A 16,547-nucleotide genomic window follows, 5' to 3' on the forward strand; every position below is an offset into this window, starting at 1 on the left:
GTGTCCTAATATCCCCTTCACCCAATCCTGCTTCCTTCCGCCATACCTTCTCTTTAGACTTTAGCAGCCATTCAAATGTTTACTTAAATGTCTATTTGACATTTTATGTTGCTTTTATTTCACTAAAACATGAAAAATGTGCAAAGCTTGTAATCTGAGAAAGCCTGACCGCTATTTAGGCATATCATCCAATAATAATAATAAGGTGAATGTTATAAGATTAAATATAAAAATAATAACACAGTTCATGAAATAAAGTAACATTTCATTCCTTATGACTTGAAGAAAAAGCAAAAGTCCTTCCACGTCTCTACATATCTCTATATATCTCTGTCTCTATATAGTAGATTCTCAATACTACTCAGAATTAACCATTACACGGTTACAAATTTATACTAAAGAAACGTCAGATCTAAACGAAATTATTTCATACAGGAAAAAACTAACACGTGTAAGAAATTTTACGATGAATATAACAAACTGTAACTTTTATCTGGCTGCCAAAACTAAATGGATTGCAAAAGATAATTTACAGAACATATATTTGCTTTGGAAAATGTAAAAAATTATGGTTTAAAGATCAATTGCAAGGTTTTATAAAGGTGGATACATGATTTCCCTGAATTTAAATTTATCATGACCACAATTCAAAAATGCAAAAAAAACTATATCAGGAAGGCCAAGGGTTAACCTTCTCTTTTCAAATCTGTTGTTACATAATAACAGTATAGATAAAATTAGTATGGACAATAAGTTCTATTTTTTTCTTTTTCAAACAACTCATCTTTTAGTGTCTATCTATCTATCTATCTATCTATCTATCTATCTATCTGTCCGTCCGTCCGTCCGTCCGTCCGTCTATCTATCTATCTATCTATCTATCTATCTATCTATCTATCTATCTATCTATCTACAGATCTTTCTATCTATCTATCTATCTATCTATCTATCTATCTATCTATTATCCAAATATTATCTATCTATCTATCTATCTATCAATTTATCTATCATCTATCTCTGTCTATCTATTATCTATCTATTATCTATCCATTATCTATCTATCTATCTATCTATCTATCTACAGATCTATCTATCTATTATTTATCTATTATCCAAATATTATCTATCTATTATCTATCTATCCATTATCTATCTATCATTTATCTATCTATCATCTTTTTATCTATCATCTTTCTATCTATCTATCTATCTATCTATCTATCTATCTATCTATCATCTTTATATCTATCATCTTTCTATCAATCTATCTATCTATCTATCTATCTATCTATCTATCTATCTATCTATCTACCTATCTATCCTTTAATAATACTAAAATGTAAAATGTACATATGAGTATTAGGGCTCGCTAACACAGGTGAGTAGCCAGCATATAAACGTGGTGAGCTGACTTTCCTTGTCCCTTTCCCCTTCCTATATAATTCAGGCAATGTTTCATTAGATAGGCCTCGCTCCAATTTCATGCTAGGGTTTCTTTTCTCTCATGCCGAGTCGGCATGAGTAAAAAAATCGCTGCATGCTGTGATTAGGATAGTATATCTGACGATGTGCACCCATACAAGTCTATTGGTATGTGCAAAACATCAGACTGCACTCAGATGTCATCCGAGTGCAATCCAAAATACAGCGACTCACACAATGGGGAAGTTGGAGAAATGAAGTTCTCCATCTTCTCCGCACCTGTGATCCGATTCTCGCATTTAATAGAATCAGAGCACTGAAACTGGGTTCACGCTCACAGCAGAGTTTGAGCCGAGGGTCATTTGCATTTAGCATCCGATTCTCTCACCAGTTACAAAGCTTACACATCTACTTTACTACGTACCATTAATAAATGTCTTATGTTAAATTGGATTTTGTACCATCAGTATGAAATGTATTTTCTGGGAAAATGTCAGCTGTGGCTGTAATAGGGTGAACATGGATTTGCCCACAATGACCCACAAACGTTTCCCTGGTAATTAGATGAGCTTCCTTAATTTTAAGCCGTTTTAGCAAAGCGCTCTAATGATCTCCTACTCAGAAGTACAAATGCAAGTATAATTATTATCAGATGTTTTTGAACCACAAAATTCATGTCCTTAGGCATTTTCTGCGGAAACCTGAGCGACCCTTTTCATGAAGTGCCACTGCCAGCTTTTTCTGCTGGCACATGCAGTGTTTTCTTATGGACGGAGAAGTCAGGTTCTTTTTCGTACTGGTGGTTAAAGATATAACCCGTGTTTCATATCCACAGCTCGGCTCGTTCAATGGATCTTTCTTTCTGCATGAGCAAAGGCGTACCGTTGTGCATTTTAACTGCAGGGCTGTGTTTTCTTACCACCCCTAGTTTGTGGTCAGGTGGGCAAGACAAACCAAAAATGGATCTAGTGTGCCATGTGTTTAGAGCGTCTGTGAGGCTGTCATTTTGATGGTGCCATCCTTCCTGTGTAAAATGGCAGTGTCCAGCCGTCAGGCCAGGACACCCTATACTTTGGAACCACAAGAACCACAGTCTGAATTGCCCTTTTGTGGAGCACAAGGTCAGTAATTGATTCTTGACTCCATTTGTTTTATTTCAAGGTTTTCATTGCCGAGGTTTTCAAGTCCATATATTTTATTAAAAAGCGGCTGTGACATATGAAGCCAATTACACGAGGGCTCCTGGTGAAGAGCACAGCACATACATTCTAGATAACACAGGCACCTAGCGTCTCTCCGTGATACTGATCTCACAGAATGTACAGTGATGTTTACTGTAAGTCGGGGCGGCTGCACATTCCAAGCTTCTCCTTCCTTCTATATTTATGATCTGTGCTCTCTAATCAATATTTGCATAAGACAAGGGAATCATTCTAAGACTTGGATGGATTTCATGTAAACCTCCTCTCTCTCCCCTCGCCTGCTAGTAATCCTTTCCTCCTGTCCATCTCGATGCCAACAGCTGCTACTGCTGCGATCAACACGGGGTTTTAAAAGGCATTCGTGTCCCTGCTCTCAAATTGCATCTCTGCTACATAAGCATCTAAAAGAGCCTGCGTGAAAACATACTGCAACTATCCAGTCACCCAAGAATTTCAGGGCAACTTAACAGGGTGGCGCAGGTGGAAAAGCACTGAGATGGCTCCCGAATTACAGTAGAAGTGCACCACTAACCAGGGATGACAGGCACGCTTATTCTACACGCCCATTGTGAAACCAGCTCTTATATTTAGAATGTAGAGTTTACAAATGGTAGGACCACCTCTTGTGTCACGTGATTCATTCCTTTTAAATGTAATACAAATTTAATGAAGGTATGGAATTACCCAAAAAGGCATTACAGACCACTCTTAAAATGAAATCTGTGTTCTAGAACAAATACCAAGTTCCTCAAGGAAGGAAGGGCCCCGTGGAATAGAAATGAGGACCCAACTGTGCAAAGAACTCATGGCACAACGATGCTCATTTGCCCTCTAAACCAATGAGAATCTTAAAGTGAACCTGTCATGTGAAAAAAACGCTTCTAACCTGCATATATGGGGTTAATCTGCGTTGTGATCCCGCCCCCGCCCGCGCTTAGCGCCCCACTGCCGGGAGGAAGTGATCTTTATTGCTCCCAGCAGTGTTCAGCGTTCAGGCATAGGGGCAGCACTAGCGCGAATTCAGTCACTGCTCTGTGTATAGAGTGTGGAGATTGTAGCCACGCCCCCGGCACTGACTGACAGCCGGCCCTAATGCTGAGCTGCTGTCAGTCAGTGCCGGGGTGTGTGGTAACAGTCGTCGCTCTCTATACACAGAGCGGTGACTGAACCTGCACCCGTATCACCCTCATGTGAACCGACGAACTCTGTCGAGGGGAATGAAGTACATTTTAATCCCGGCAGTGCGGGCCCCCGCCATGTTCAGAACATTTTTACCCTGCAAATTAACACCATATCTGCAGGGTAATAGCATTTTTTCATGTGACAGGTTTCCTTTAAAGCGGGTGCATCAGATTTGGAGGCTCCCACATTTCGTGCCCAGCTTGAATAACTTCCTTATCGCTGGAGCTAGAACCGTTGGAATCCCCAGTGATCCTGAGAATCAGAATGAAGCTGAGGTTGAGCATGTATATCATCATATGAGATTGCCAGAGATAGTCAAGTACAGCACTCTGCTATTTCCGGCAGTCCCACAGAGATTGAATAGAGAGGAGTTGTGCATGCTCAACCACTGCACCATTCAGGGGCTCTGCAGGTCTTTTCAGGATCAGGGGGTTCCTTGCAGATGGAATCCCAGTGAAAAGGAAGTTATCACCTATCCTATGAATAGAGGCTATCTTCCATATTTAGTACTGTCCCTTTAACAGCAAGGAAAGGCAGCAAATGCCTTTGTGTTCCTACCACCTAACTCGAGATGGGGTCCACTCTTCTACATGGTACCTATAGCAAACTGCATGGACTACCTCTATGTTATATATTTCACTGGAACATTACCACCATATGCCATTAGTCCTGTTGGCATAAATGTATTTATCGTAGACGCATTGTCTAAAATTATTACAAATGTTGACTGGGACTGGACAGGAAGAGCCAAGCAGCAGTGGCGTGCAATGAAGGCAATCCGGCATCCATGGACAAGGCAATGCTGCTTTTATAATTTACGGTGATTTATAGAGAAATTCAAGATTATTCCTGAAGGACTCATTATTAGCACAGAATGTTAGTAAACTGTCAGTACATTGTTCCATCAGGGATATTTATGGCACTTTCATAGGATATGCTATGTTGTGGGCAATTACTCAATTAAATGTCCAAAATTAGAAGTAATGGCACTTCTGAAGCATTTAATGCAAACAAAGGAGGCAGTAGGTATACCACTCCCTAAATGAAACGAACCATAAATAAAATGCAAATGGACTTTATTAGACACAATTCGAAAATTATTAAAAAAGCCTCATCCACAATATACATAAACATACCCCAAGGGGGGACAACCCAATACAGAACAAACCAAAAGTGAGGCACAATATGAAACTTATAAGAGCAGGTCACAATTAAAGCGGAACAAAGTACAAAAAAATATATTTTTATAAAAATACAAAACTCACAATGGGAAATATCTCTAAATAACTGAGTGCTTACAGCATCTCCTCAAGTTATCTTCACATTAGAGGTATATATATATCAATATATCCATGTTTTCGAACCCATCCAATTGTGACCGCCAGTATAAACAGTGTGATCATAGCCCCGAGTGGGGAATATGTCTAAAGTGCAAGTGCCATTACCTGTAAACCAATAAAGAACAGTGAAAGTCTGTGGTCCGTGAGAGACCCCCTGTGCCCCGACGCGCGTTTTGCCCCGGAAGAAGCTAAAGGGCGAAACGTGCGTTGGGGCAGAGGGAGTCTTTAATTGTGACCTGCTCTTATAAGTTTCATATTGTGCCTCACTTTTGGTCTGTTCTTTATTGGGTTGTCCCCTCTTGGGGTATGTTTATGTATATTATGGATGTGGCCTTTTTAATAATTTTCTAATTGTATCTAATAGAGTCAATTTGCATTTTATTTATAGTTCGCTTCATTTAGGTGGTGGTATACCTACTGCCTCCTTTGTTTGTATGTTGTGGGCAGCACAGTGACTCAGTGGTTAGCACTGTTGCCTCGTAGAGCTGGCGTCTTGGGTTCAAATCCCACCAAGGACAATATCTACAAGGAGTTTGTTCATTGTCCCTGTGTTTTTGTAGGTTTCCTTCCACTTCCTAGACCATATTCCAAAGACATACTGATAAGGAACTTAGATTGTGAGATGATGATATCTGTAAAGTGCTGTGGAAGTGAATGTTGCCATATCATCAAAGTAAAAGTGCCACCACAGGGGTCTATATCTATACCAGGAACGAAACTCTGTTAGGAATGGAGAGATGGAAAACTATGTGCAGTTCTATAAGATTTCAGAAAATTGCCAGCACTGGAATGGGCATCTAGCGATCATATAATGGCGACATATCGTATTAATAAGCCATAATAGTCCCATTTAGGAAGGCATCATTAACTGTGATTTTTGAAAACCTATACAGGACCCCTAGACACTTCAGACACACCAGACAGCTGAACCCAAGCAATGGTCTGTGTGGATTAAACAAGTTGGATCACTTTTCACATAATACTGCCAATTGTACAACAATAAATGCTTACTGAACTGTTACCGGTGTTAAGCAGACGGCTCTACACTGAACAGGATGGAAAAAGAATAGATAAAAAATCAGCACACATTTACATACGTATGTCGTCCCACTCAAAAAAAACAATCAATCATCTGATGATTTTCTATGCATGTAAACATGCATCTCATTATACATTACATCAAAAAACAAAACAGAGAGAAGCTCATGCAATGTTATTTCTCGTAAATGACTGGCAAGGCAAATGAATCAGTTCGGGGTTGGCATATTAAATTTAGATCTACATTGCAAACATACTATAGAAATGAATACGGAACACTGAAGAGGAAGCCAAGCTTAAGAGCGCCATAGTATCACCCCAGTACGCCAGTGTGGTGCATCTGAGTAAAGGGATTTCACGCCGTCATGGCTATTAGCATGGTTGAGGGAGGGATTGAGAATTACATCACTTTTGATTTTGAGCTAGTATTTAATAATCAAAATGTTCATCAAGAGACCAAAATGCTGTTTGCATTTCTGCTCAGCCGGTGAGCACCTCCTAAAGAACTCATGCCGTGACCATGTTATGACTTTGTGCAAACTCTTAGTTGTACCAAGGCCAGATAAGCCACCTATGGAAGTCTGTGGTGGACATACAGTATTGTACTAGGGATGTTTCTGTTTCATATGGCGCCACATAGAGCCATTTTTTGTCAGTTTCTATACAAAAAATAAATCATGGCCAGCTCCCTTAGATGCTGTAATATGTTGGTGGAGCATTGCTTCTTAGAGAAAAAGACTCCTTGACATAATATAACGGCATGAAACCACAGGGAACTTCTACATCCCATTGATTTTTTTAATATGGTATTGTTTCAAATGCCACTGAAGATCTTACTTAGAGGTGGTGAGACATTGGCTTGTAGAACTATTTTAATTTACGGCACTAGTTGGCACCTTAGGGGGCTTTACAATGGTTCCAAATGCAAATAATAAATCATGTTTATGAGTAAGTTGCTAAAGGTTTAATATGAAGGAGTCCGCTCTGCTGACAGATACCTTCAAGGCAGGCGTGAGTAGAAACTAACATCAACCTGCAAAGACCCGAATTATCCCTTCTCTGAATTTTTCATGCAAACTGCGTTTCATTTTCAAAGAAAAATTCTTAAAACGTGCTTAACTGCTAAAATACTTTAAGCATTTACACCTAATTATACGAAATCCGAGGGTCGTTGGCTGTTATTTAATAGCCTACAATCAGGGACCTTTGGAGATTAACCTATTAAATATGTAATTCTGTGAAACGGGGGCGGTTTCATCAGAGTTTGCATTTTGTGGTATTGCAGGACCTTTAAATGAGGTTTAAGGAGTAGGGTAGCAATTTAGGTGTTTCAATAGTAAACCAGCACTGCAAGGGTTAAGGGGTGTTACGCCAGCGGTAATTAGCGAACCAGCCATGTGACCTCAGGTACTTACAGGTAATATATGGCTCTTGATCATAATATCAAACTCTTCATTAATTTTTTTATATTTTTCTTCAGTGCGTGGGGTGAGGGCATAAGAGGAGTCGGGATCAGGGCTTTCACAGCCTTTGTGTTCTTTCTTGTTCAATGCCTGCCAGGTTCAGAGAAATACCACAGATATATCAAAAACTGAATAGACGGTCAGAGTACTTACACACAATCTTTGCCTGCTGATCATTAGATCAATATCTTCATTAATCTTTCTGTACTTGTCCTCAGACTCTGGGCTGTGACCTACAGAATCATCTGCATCAGGATCTGGACTATCACACCCATTGAGGCCTTTCTTTCTCAACGTCTGAAATACATAATTTGGACATTTCAGTCCTCGGTATTATAGACAGGTTGAATCTCAGAAGCTTCAATCAAGCTTCTGTTTCATTCGATGTAAATTCAAGAAATTAATGTTTGTAAAAGCTATAACCGAGAAGAAAGGATTATTACAGCACACTGAAGGCCTGAATAGGTAATATACCTGTCCTCAAACCTCTACTTTACTTATAGAAACAATCCCATATTTTTTTTTAAAATTAAATCTGTGCATATGTGCATGTAATGTAGTGTGAGCGTATAAATATACTCACCTACCGCCACTCTCTACAGCATCCACCGCCGTTCTTCTCTTCTCAGTGACATCACCACAATTGCGACTATCAAGCTCACTTTATGTTTTATGTGTGAGCCGGAAGTCACTTTAGCAAAGTAAGCCAATGGGGCCTCATATTGACGCTCCATAGACTTAAACTGTAAGGCTACGTTCACATTTGCGTTGTTTGGCGCAGCGTCGTCGACGCATACCGATGCATGTGTCATGCGCCCCCATCTTTAACATGGGGGGCGCATGGACATGCGCCGGTATGCGTTGTATTGCATTTTATGCCGCATGCGTCATATTGACGCACAGACAGGGCGCAGAGGACGCTACTTGTAGCGTTTTCCCTGCGCTGAAATTTCTGCTCTGTACGATCTTTTGACAACGCATGCGTCGCAAAGCGCTGCGTTGTGTACATGCGTTGTTGGTTGCGTCGCCGACACTGCGCCCAGCAACGCAAATGTGAACGTTACCTAAAAGTCACTTCCGGGTGACGCAGAGCGCAGAGGTGTGAAGAGCGACGACGTCACTGAAAGGAGGCAAATATTGGTGCTGGATCCTGTAGAGAGCGGCGGTAGGTTAGTATATTAATACACTCATTACATGCACATATACACACGTTTACTTCATGTAAATCTAAATGTATCCAACCAAACATGAAAAATAACTGAACATGTGAACAGTCACAGTTAGACATCATCATAAACCATGGGTAAATGGGCATATTGATGCTTTCTTCAGCTTAAAATTATTACAAAATTTGGAACATCTTAATAAAAAGTTGCTGAACAGGCTACAAGGTGTGTGGCCTTCCTGAAATTGAAGGAAGCTGTAAGCATGAGGTGGGAATGTCCTAAGCGACCATTCAGCCAGGTGGGTTTCTTTCATCTTCTGTCTTCTTCAAGAATAACATTAGAATAATTGTTTGCTACGAATAACACCTACAACCTTTTATCTACCTTTCAATCAATTTTTATAAAGTGTAAAGATGACATTGAAGAGAAAGGTCAAACAGAAAGTTTATACATTTCTTATCTTGCGATATTTTTCTTTTTCATGTCTATATACATCGCCGCTTGAGGAAAAATCAAAGGTGGCATTGGGTGGAAGCTTCTTAAATGCACGTTCCAGAAGTGCCACAGGGCCTCCTTTGATTATTTTTACAGTTAGTGGGACAAGCACATTCTTTATGTATCCACTATATCATTATTCTTTTTTGTTATGTAGGACGACATATTGTGCAGGGAATATACACTTTTTGCTCCCTTGGCGGAAACTACAATCGAGGACACAAACGTGAAGACCAATAAATTCAACATTTCCATCTTTGTACCTTATCCTGCATTGCAGCTACTTGCTCTGGCCTTCATACATCATCTTTACTCCACATTTTAAATATATTATTGATACTTATGTAACAACCTGCAGGTGGTCCTGGCATGCAGGTGTAAGGATAATTTATGACTAAAGGTGCCTTTACACTTTTAACAGTTGTTGACTGCGTGTTTGACCTCCAGCTTTTCCTCCCAAACCCTGATAAATATGCACACTTAGTTTTACCCAGCATGCATGCAAGAGGAGATGACAATAGGTAAGCTGTCGACAAACACCTCTGCAGGCAGCTTATCCCCATGAGAACCGAAGAATTATTCATAAAAATCAAGATGTCTGATCCATCTTTCTTCAAACATCATTTGTCGAAGAGAGAAGGGAAATCCTTATACAGAGTCAGACAGCCCAGTAGAAATCAAGTGTGTGAACACTTTTACAACAAGTGGGAAAGTGTGGCCATGTTCTCAGGATTAAAAAAAATATCTTGTTATTGCCCTCCTCAAAGGGATCCTGTCACCAGGATATCCCAATGTAAAGTATGGCTACCACCCCTGATGAAGCTGTGGTGAAACACGTGTTAGGTCTCTTATTGGGAGAGCTGATGATCACGCTTATGCATTACTGATTTTGTTGTCTGTATCCTGGATTTAATCCCCTATCTGTACTTATCATTATTTCCTTATTATTACAATTGATATAATCTTTTAAGGGTATCCCTATACACATGTACTTATGAACTCGGTTGATGTATGTAGATTGTGAGCCCTCGCGGGCAGGCTCCTCTCTCCTCCTGTACCAGTTGTTGTGACTTGTATTGTTCAAGATTACTGTACTTGTTTTAATTATGTATACCCCTCCTCACATCTAGAGCACCATGGAATAAATGGCCCTATAATAATCTACTATATAATTGTCTAAGGGTCACTTCCGTCTTTCTGTCTGTCTGTCTGTCTGTCACAGATATTCATTGGTCGCAACCTCTGTCTGTCATGGAAATCCAAGTCGCTGATTGGTCGAGGCAAAACGCCCATGACCATTGCCATGACCAATCAGCGACGGCACAGTCTGGCGGCAAAATGGCCGCTCCTTCCTCCCCGCAGTCAGTGCCCGATCCATACTCCCCTCCAGTCAGCCCTCACACAGGGTTAATGGACCACGTTATGCCACGGTGTAACGCATTTCATTAACGCAGCTATTAACCCTGTGTGACCAACTTTTTACTATTGATGCTGTGTATGCAGCATCAATAGTAAAAAGATCTAATGTTACAAATAATAATAATAAAAAAAAAGGTTATTCTCACCTTCCAACGTGCGCTCTGTCATCGGCAGTGCAAGCGGCAGGTTCCGGTGCCAAGGATGCTATGTGAGAAGGACCAGCCATGATGTCATCACAGGTCCTGCGCTCATACCAATCTTGGGACTGGAAGCTGCCGCATGCACCACACACAGGCGCCAGGACTACAAGGGGCCTTCGGAAGGTGAGTATATGTTTATTTTTTATTTTAAGTCTTTTTTAACCACGCATATAGTGCCCACATTGCTATATACTGTGTGGGCTGTGTTACATACTGCGTGGGCTGTGTTATATATTACATGGCTGCTATGTACTACGTGGGCAGTGTTATATACTATGTGGGCAATGTTATATACTGCGTGGGCTGCGTTATATACTACATGGCTGCTATATACTATGTGGGCAGTGTTATATACTATGTGGGCAATGTTATATACTGCATGGGCTGCATTATATACTACATGGCTGCTACATACTATGTGGGCAATCTTATATACTGTGTGGGCTGCGTTATATATTACATGGCTGCTATATACTATGTGGGCAGTGTTATATACTATGTGGGCAATGTTATATACTGCGTGGGCTGTATTATATACTGTTTCAGCTGTGTTATATACTGCGTGGCCACTGTTATATACTGCGTGGCCTGTATTAACGCATCAGGTATTCAAGAATATGTCGTGGCCTGTGCTATATACTATGTGGCTGCTATATACATACATATTCTAGAATACCCGATGTGTTAGAATCGGGCCACCATCTAGTTAATAATAATTATTAATAATAATAATAATAAATATATTTTCTCGATTAGCTTACCCACCAATTTTCTTTGTCGTTTGTGTCTGCTTTTTGGTTTTTGCTTAACCTGTACTGTTCATTATTTTTAAATTTATTCATTAGATTTATTGAATAAAATTAATGTTTTATTAAGACATTGTTGTAGTTTGTTCCTGGCACCCTCTTCTCTGTTTTGGTTGTGTAATATAAAATATGGCTACCACGTTTAATTCCTCTTACAGTATTCTAGTAAGCTGCATGTATGACCCCAATTCCCTATGCAAGTCTCTGGTCTTGATCCAATGCCTCCTTTTGTCCTACGTCATCTACACGGTGTCCCCCAATCATGCTAGTGAGCAGGTACACTTCTCTCTGTCCTGCCGAGGGCAGAGCAAAGTACTGTATTGCGCATGTGTCGGCTTTACCTACGGGTCATCGGCGTGCATTAGTCTTTGATATAGTTAGAGGGTTTGACCACCTAGGCCACTAATATTTGCTCCTAAAGTATCTACAATACAAAGCAAAGTTTCTTTCCGTGTGGTCTTATAAAAAAGTCCCTACTATTTTGTGTTCTCCATTCTTGGGTAGACCTATGTGTCCTCTTAGTTGAAGACTAAAAACAAACCTTATCTAGTTTGATCCACCATTTTGTTCTTCTGGCCATCTTCTATTTATACCCTGCTTCTTGCTAATTCACCTAATGTATCTCACAGATTTAAACACTATTTGGCTATTAGTTATTTTAGTAACATTCTATACACGGCTGAACTAGTTTTTAATCTTGATTGTAACATTTAGAAATTAAGATCTATTTAATGAAAATGTTCTCCCCTCCTATTCGGAGTTATTTTTTTTAATATCACCATATGGCTAAAATACATAGGCATGAACTAGGACTCCAACATGAATTCAACTCAAGGTAACAAGGACAAAATGATGTAGAATAAAAATAATTATACTCTTAATGAAATGTAGACATTAATACGATATGCATGGTAAGAAATGCTAATTAAAAAGAGAAAATAAATATATAACACTAGAGGTAACATCATACAGAAGATTGCAAAAATCATTAAATGCATTTCATTTGGAGATTGACATGTTTAGAAGAGATACAGCAGGATGATGTTAGAATTACCACCGATGGGAAAATTACACATAGAGCAGATCGTACAAATAAATGCTCTACTACACATTATCTTTAGATACCAGGAGACATAAACATGATTATGGTGTGAAGTTTCAAGTCAACATAGAGCAAGAAAAGCGTAAAGTCTTCGTATTGACGATGTGATGAACAGTTTAGCAGAAAATGAATGTGTTGATTAAATCTTTTTAAGGGGTCATTCCATAAACAACATCGATCACAAATCCATAAGAGACGTGATAAATGTATGGTTGGAGGTGATCTGACATTTGTGTATTCCCACTGGTTCCAAAATCCACTGTGTGACTAAAGTAGCAGTAGGGTTGAGCGACTTTTACTTTTTTAGGGTCGAGTCGGGTTGAGCGAAACCCGACTATCTCAAAAGTCGAGTCGAGTGAAATCGGCCAATTATGGCGAAAAGTCAGGGATCGACCGAAACACGAAACCCAATGCAAAGTCAATGGGAAATCTAACTTTTTTTTCTCTCTCTCTCTCTCTCTCTCTCCTCCGTCCCTGAACAGAAAAGCTGGTGTTACACATTGCAAATCGCTACAGCGCACAAGCGACAAGATGGCGATAGGCGTCCATGCCCCTAAGACCTATGTCATCACTCTGCCCACGCTCCTTCATTGGCTGAAAAAATGGCACCAAATGCGTCATACGAAATGCGACTTTGGCGCAAAGATCGCCGACCGCATGGCCGATCCCACACTAGGATCGGGTCGGGTTTCATGAAACCCGACTTTGCCAAAAGTCGGCGACTTTTGAATTTGTCCGATCCATTTCGCTCAAGCCTAGCAGTGAACATGTACAACCACTGCTCCATTTGCCCTCTATGGACTGCCCCACTCACACAGGGATCCCCATTCTCATGATTAGTGGTGTGAGGCGGTCTCAGCAGTAAGACCCTCCATGATCATACATTTAACAGCTATCCTATGGAAAGGTAACAAATATTATTAATGGAAAAAATCAGTGGAGGTGATACATAAAGACTGGTAATTCTCTTGCCTGTCTTGATGAATGGCCGTTTTGGATGCCTGTTAAGGAATCATTTGAGGTACGTAGTGGCGTATGCTGCGACTTGTCACAACTCTTACTCCAGCCTCTGCTTGAATAAGATTTCTGGTATAAAGAAAGCTGCTGCTTGTCATGAATTTGATGAGTGGGGGTCACTATGACCCGTTATTCCCTGACAGAACTGGTGCAAGAATGACATAAAAATGTCATAAGTTGCATTTTTGGCACAACCTTGCATTGTGCAAAACAACTGAGACTTTTCAAAACTTTTTTGGTCCAAAATTTGTCAAAAAGCCTTGGTGAATATCTCCCTTTAAACTCAAATTCTATAATGTAGAATACTCCTGTAGATGCCAGAGATCTTCCCTTATGAAATACGGCAGGCTTATGGTGCTTACTACAGAGTTGTAATGCTAGTTGTAAAGCTTTTTGGTGAGTTTTTTATGCTGTGTATTTTTGAAAAAATGCAAGTAACCTATTTTACTTAAAGAGTGCAGCAATGGTGTAGAAAATCTGCAACATCAAAAACTCACCAAAAGAACATCGTGGGAACTTAACCTGAGAACTAGGCTTGAGCGAAACGGATCGGACAAATTCAAAAGTCGTTGACTTTTGGCAAAGTCGGGTTTCATGAAACCCGACCCGATCCTAGTGTGGGATCGGCCATGCGGTCGGCGATCTTCGCGCCAAAGTCGCATTTCGTATGACGCGTTTGGCACCATTTTTTCAGCCAATGAAGGAGCGTGGACAGAGTGATGACATAGGTCTTAGGGGCGTGGACGCCTGTCGCCATCTTGTCACTTGTGGCTGTAGCGATTTGCAATGTGTAACACCAGCTTTTCTGTTCTGAGATGGAGGAGAGAGAGAGAGAGAGAGAGAGAGAGAAAAAAAGTTAGATTTCCCATTGACTTTGCATTGGGTTTCGTGTTTCGGTCGATCCCCGACTTTTTGCCATAATCGGCCGATTTCACTCGACTCGACTTTTGAGATAGTCGGGTTTCGCGAAACCCGACTCGACCCTAAAAAAGTAAAAGTCGCTCAACCCTACTTAGAACTACACGTATCACAAGTACAGAACCAGAAACACATGGGCTACTTGCACAATGAACAAGTCTGTAGGAACCTGTTCACACACCACCAAGAAACTTGAAGACACAAAAGAGCACAGAGAGGTCAAAAATACTCTGTTGTAAAAAAAAAAATCACAGTAATAAGCAAGTGCTAGTCAAAAGATGGAAAAAAACAGGGTATTTAGTTGATACGTTTTTTTGCAAAAAAAAATGTATACTAAGTTGCTCCACCAATCGTCAAGGTATACCCATATAGAGCAGTCCTACAAGTACTGTATTACAAGAATAAGGCCTTTATGTGGGAGAGACCATAAATATACCATATATTTAATTCTTGTCCTTTTCGTGCTTTCACTGTCACTGTGCAGCGTTGTGTGGACGTACCCTATAATGCTCCCAGTGAACAGCTGCTTCCTTCTCAGAAAATGGCTGAATTATCTTATCGCAGCAACGAAAACATACAAGATATACTAAATTTATGCTTTACTATATACTTATGCTGAGAATACTGTAGAGGCTTTCAATATGTTCACAGCATATATTCAGGAATACTGTCAAAAATTAGGGCCCCTATACCAAAAATAATCATAATGGTAGCCATACCTCCTGACTGCCATTTATCATAATAGTGGTGGCAGAAGGACCACTGGGCCCCACATGTACTAACGTTCATGGAGGAACTGCTACCCCTTACCCATCTATAAGCAGACAGGACGGCAGTCAGTGCGGCCTCCTTTACTGCTCCCATGGCAGATGTCACTCAGCTTTGTTTAAGTCCTGAACGGTAAATGTGACTAGGAAGACTTTGTATCCAGGAAAAAGCAAATGTGAAATGTTTATGGTTGATAAGTTTCTTTACCTCGTGACCTAGTTTACATGGTGCAAACTGCAAATCGAAGACTTTTACTAGTCGATGGTATATTGAGCATCTTGTCTGGAGCGACATGCAGATTTATTCCTGGATTTGTAGATGGATATTCACACGTTTTTGTTTCGAAAGGGTGAAAAAAAAGCTACACCTAAGGCGTTATTTTTTTTAAAAAAACCTCTGTGTATAACTGCCTTCATCAAGTAATATGAAGTTTTGCAACAGAAGGCATGATACAAGCAACTCTCATGTAAGGGCTGAATGACAAAACATACATTTATCATGGAATAAATAAGAAATAATGTAAAAGAAACAGATTACATACTTGTGTGCTATAGTATGCTGGGGTGTGTAAGACAACAGCCATAATCCTAATAGATAGGTGCCCTAGAAACATGGGACTAGTCAAGCAACGTGCAGTTTGGGGGCACAATTGCAAAATCTTCAACAGTGCCCCCAACTATCAAGAGTTTTAAAAGTAATGGTTTTATTATATGGGCCAGAGGGACCTTTTGAGAACCCCCCGTAGGCAATTTGCAACCACTGCAACCTTTATAGTTATACTCATGTGTTGGAGGTAACAAATAGTTATTTTGTATTACATTAGTATTACAGATGTCAGAAAGCAGGGTCTCTAGCCTCCAGCGCCACCGATTGGAAATACCAATCTGGCTTGGCTTTATATCCCAAATCATATGGCAAGGCTGCTCTTTAAATGTCGATATTGACTTTTATATCGCTACTTCCAACAGGTGACAGTAAAGACCCTGCTCTCTCCCTCAAAGAGGATGAC

At 40.2% G+C, this 16,547-nt stretch overlaps 1 protein-coding gene across 24 annotated transcripts in view; it reads right to left on the reverse strand.

Moving 5' to 3' along the window:
• MEF2C (myocyte enhancer factor 2C) overlaps nt 1–16,547 on the reverse strand; it is a 359,868-nt gene that overhangs the window by 64,526 nt on the left and 278,795 nt on the right. For all 24 annotated transcript variants that reach the window (XM_069751518.1, XM_069751584.1, XM_069751568.1 and 21 more), the window contains one exon: nt 7,801–7,944. In XM_069751518.1, the coding sequence (XP_069607619.1) occupies nt 7,801–7,944 (144 nt within the window). The remainder of the gene's footprint in view (nt 1–7,800; nt 7,945–16,547) is intronic.

This window comes from Ranitomeya imitator, chromosome 1, assembly GCF_032444005.1.
Source record: "Ranitomeya imitator isolate aRanImi1 chromosome 1, aRanImi1.pri, whole genome shotgun sequence".
NCBI lineage: Eukaryota > Metazoa > Chordata > Amphibia > Anura > Dendrobatidae > Ranitomeya > Ranitomeya imitator.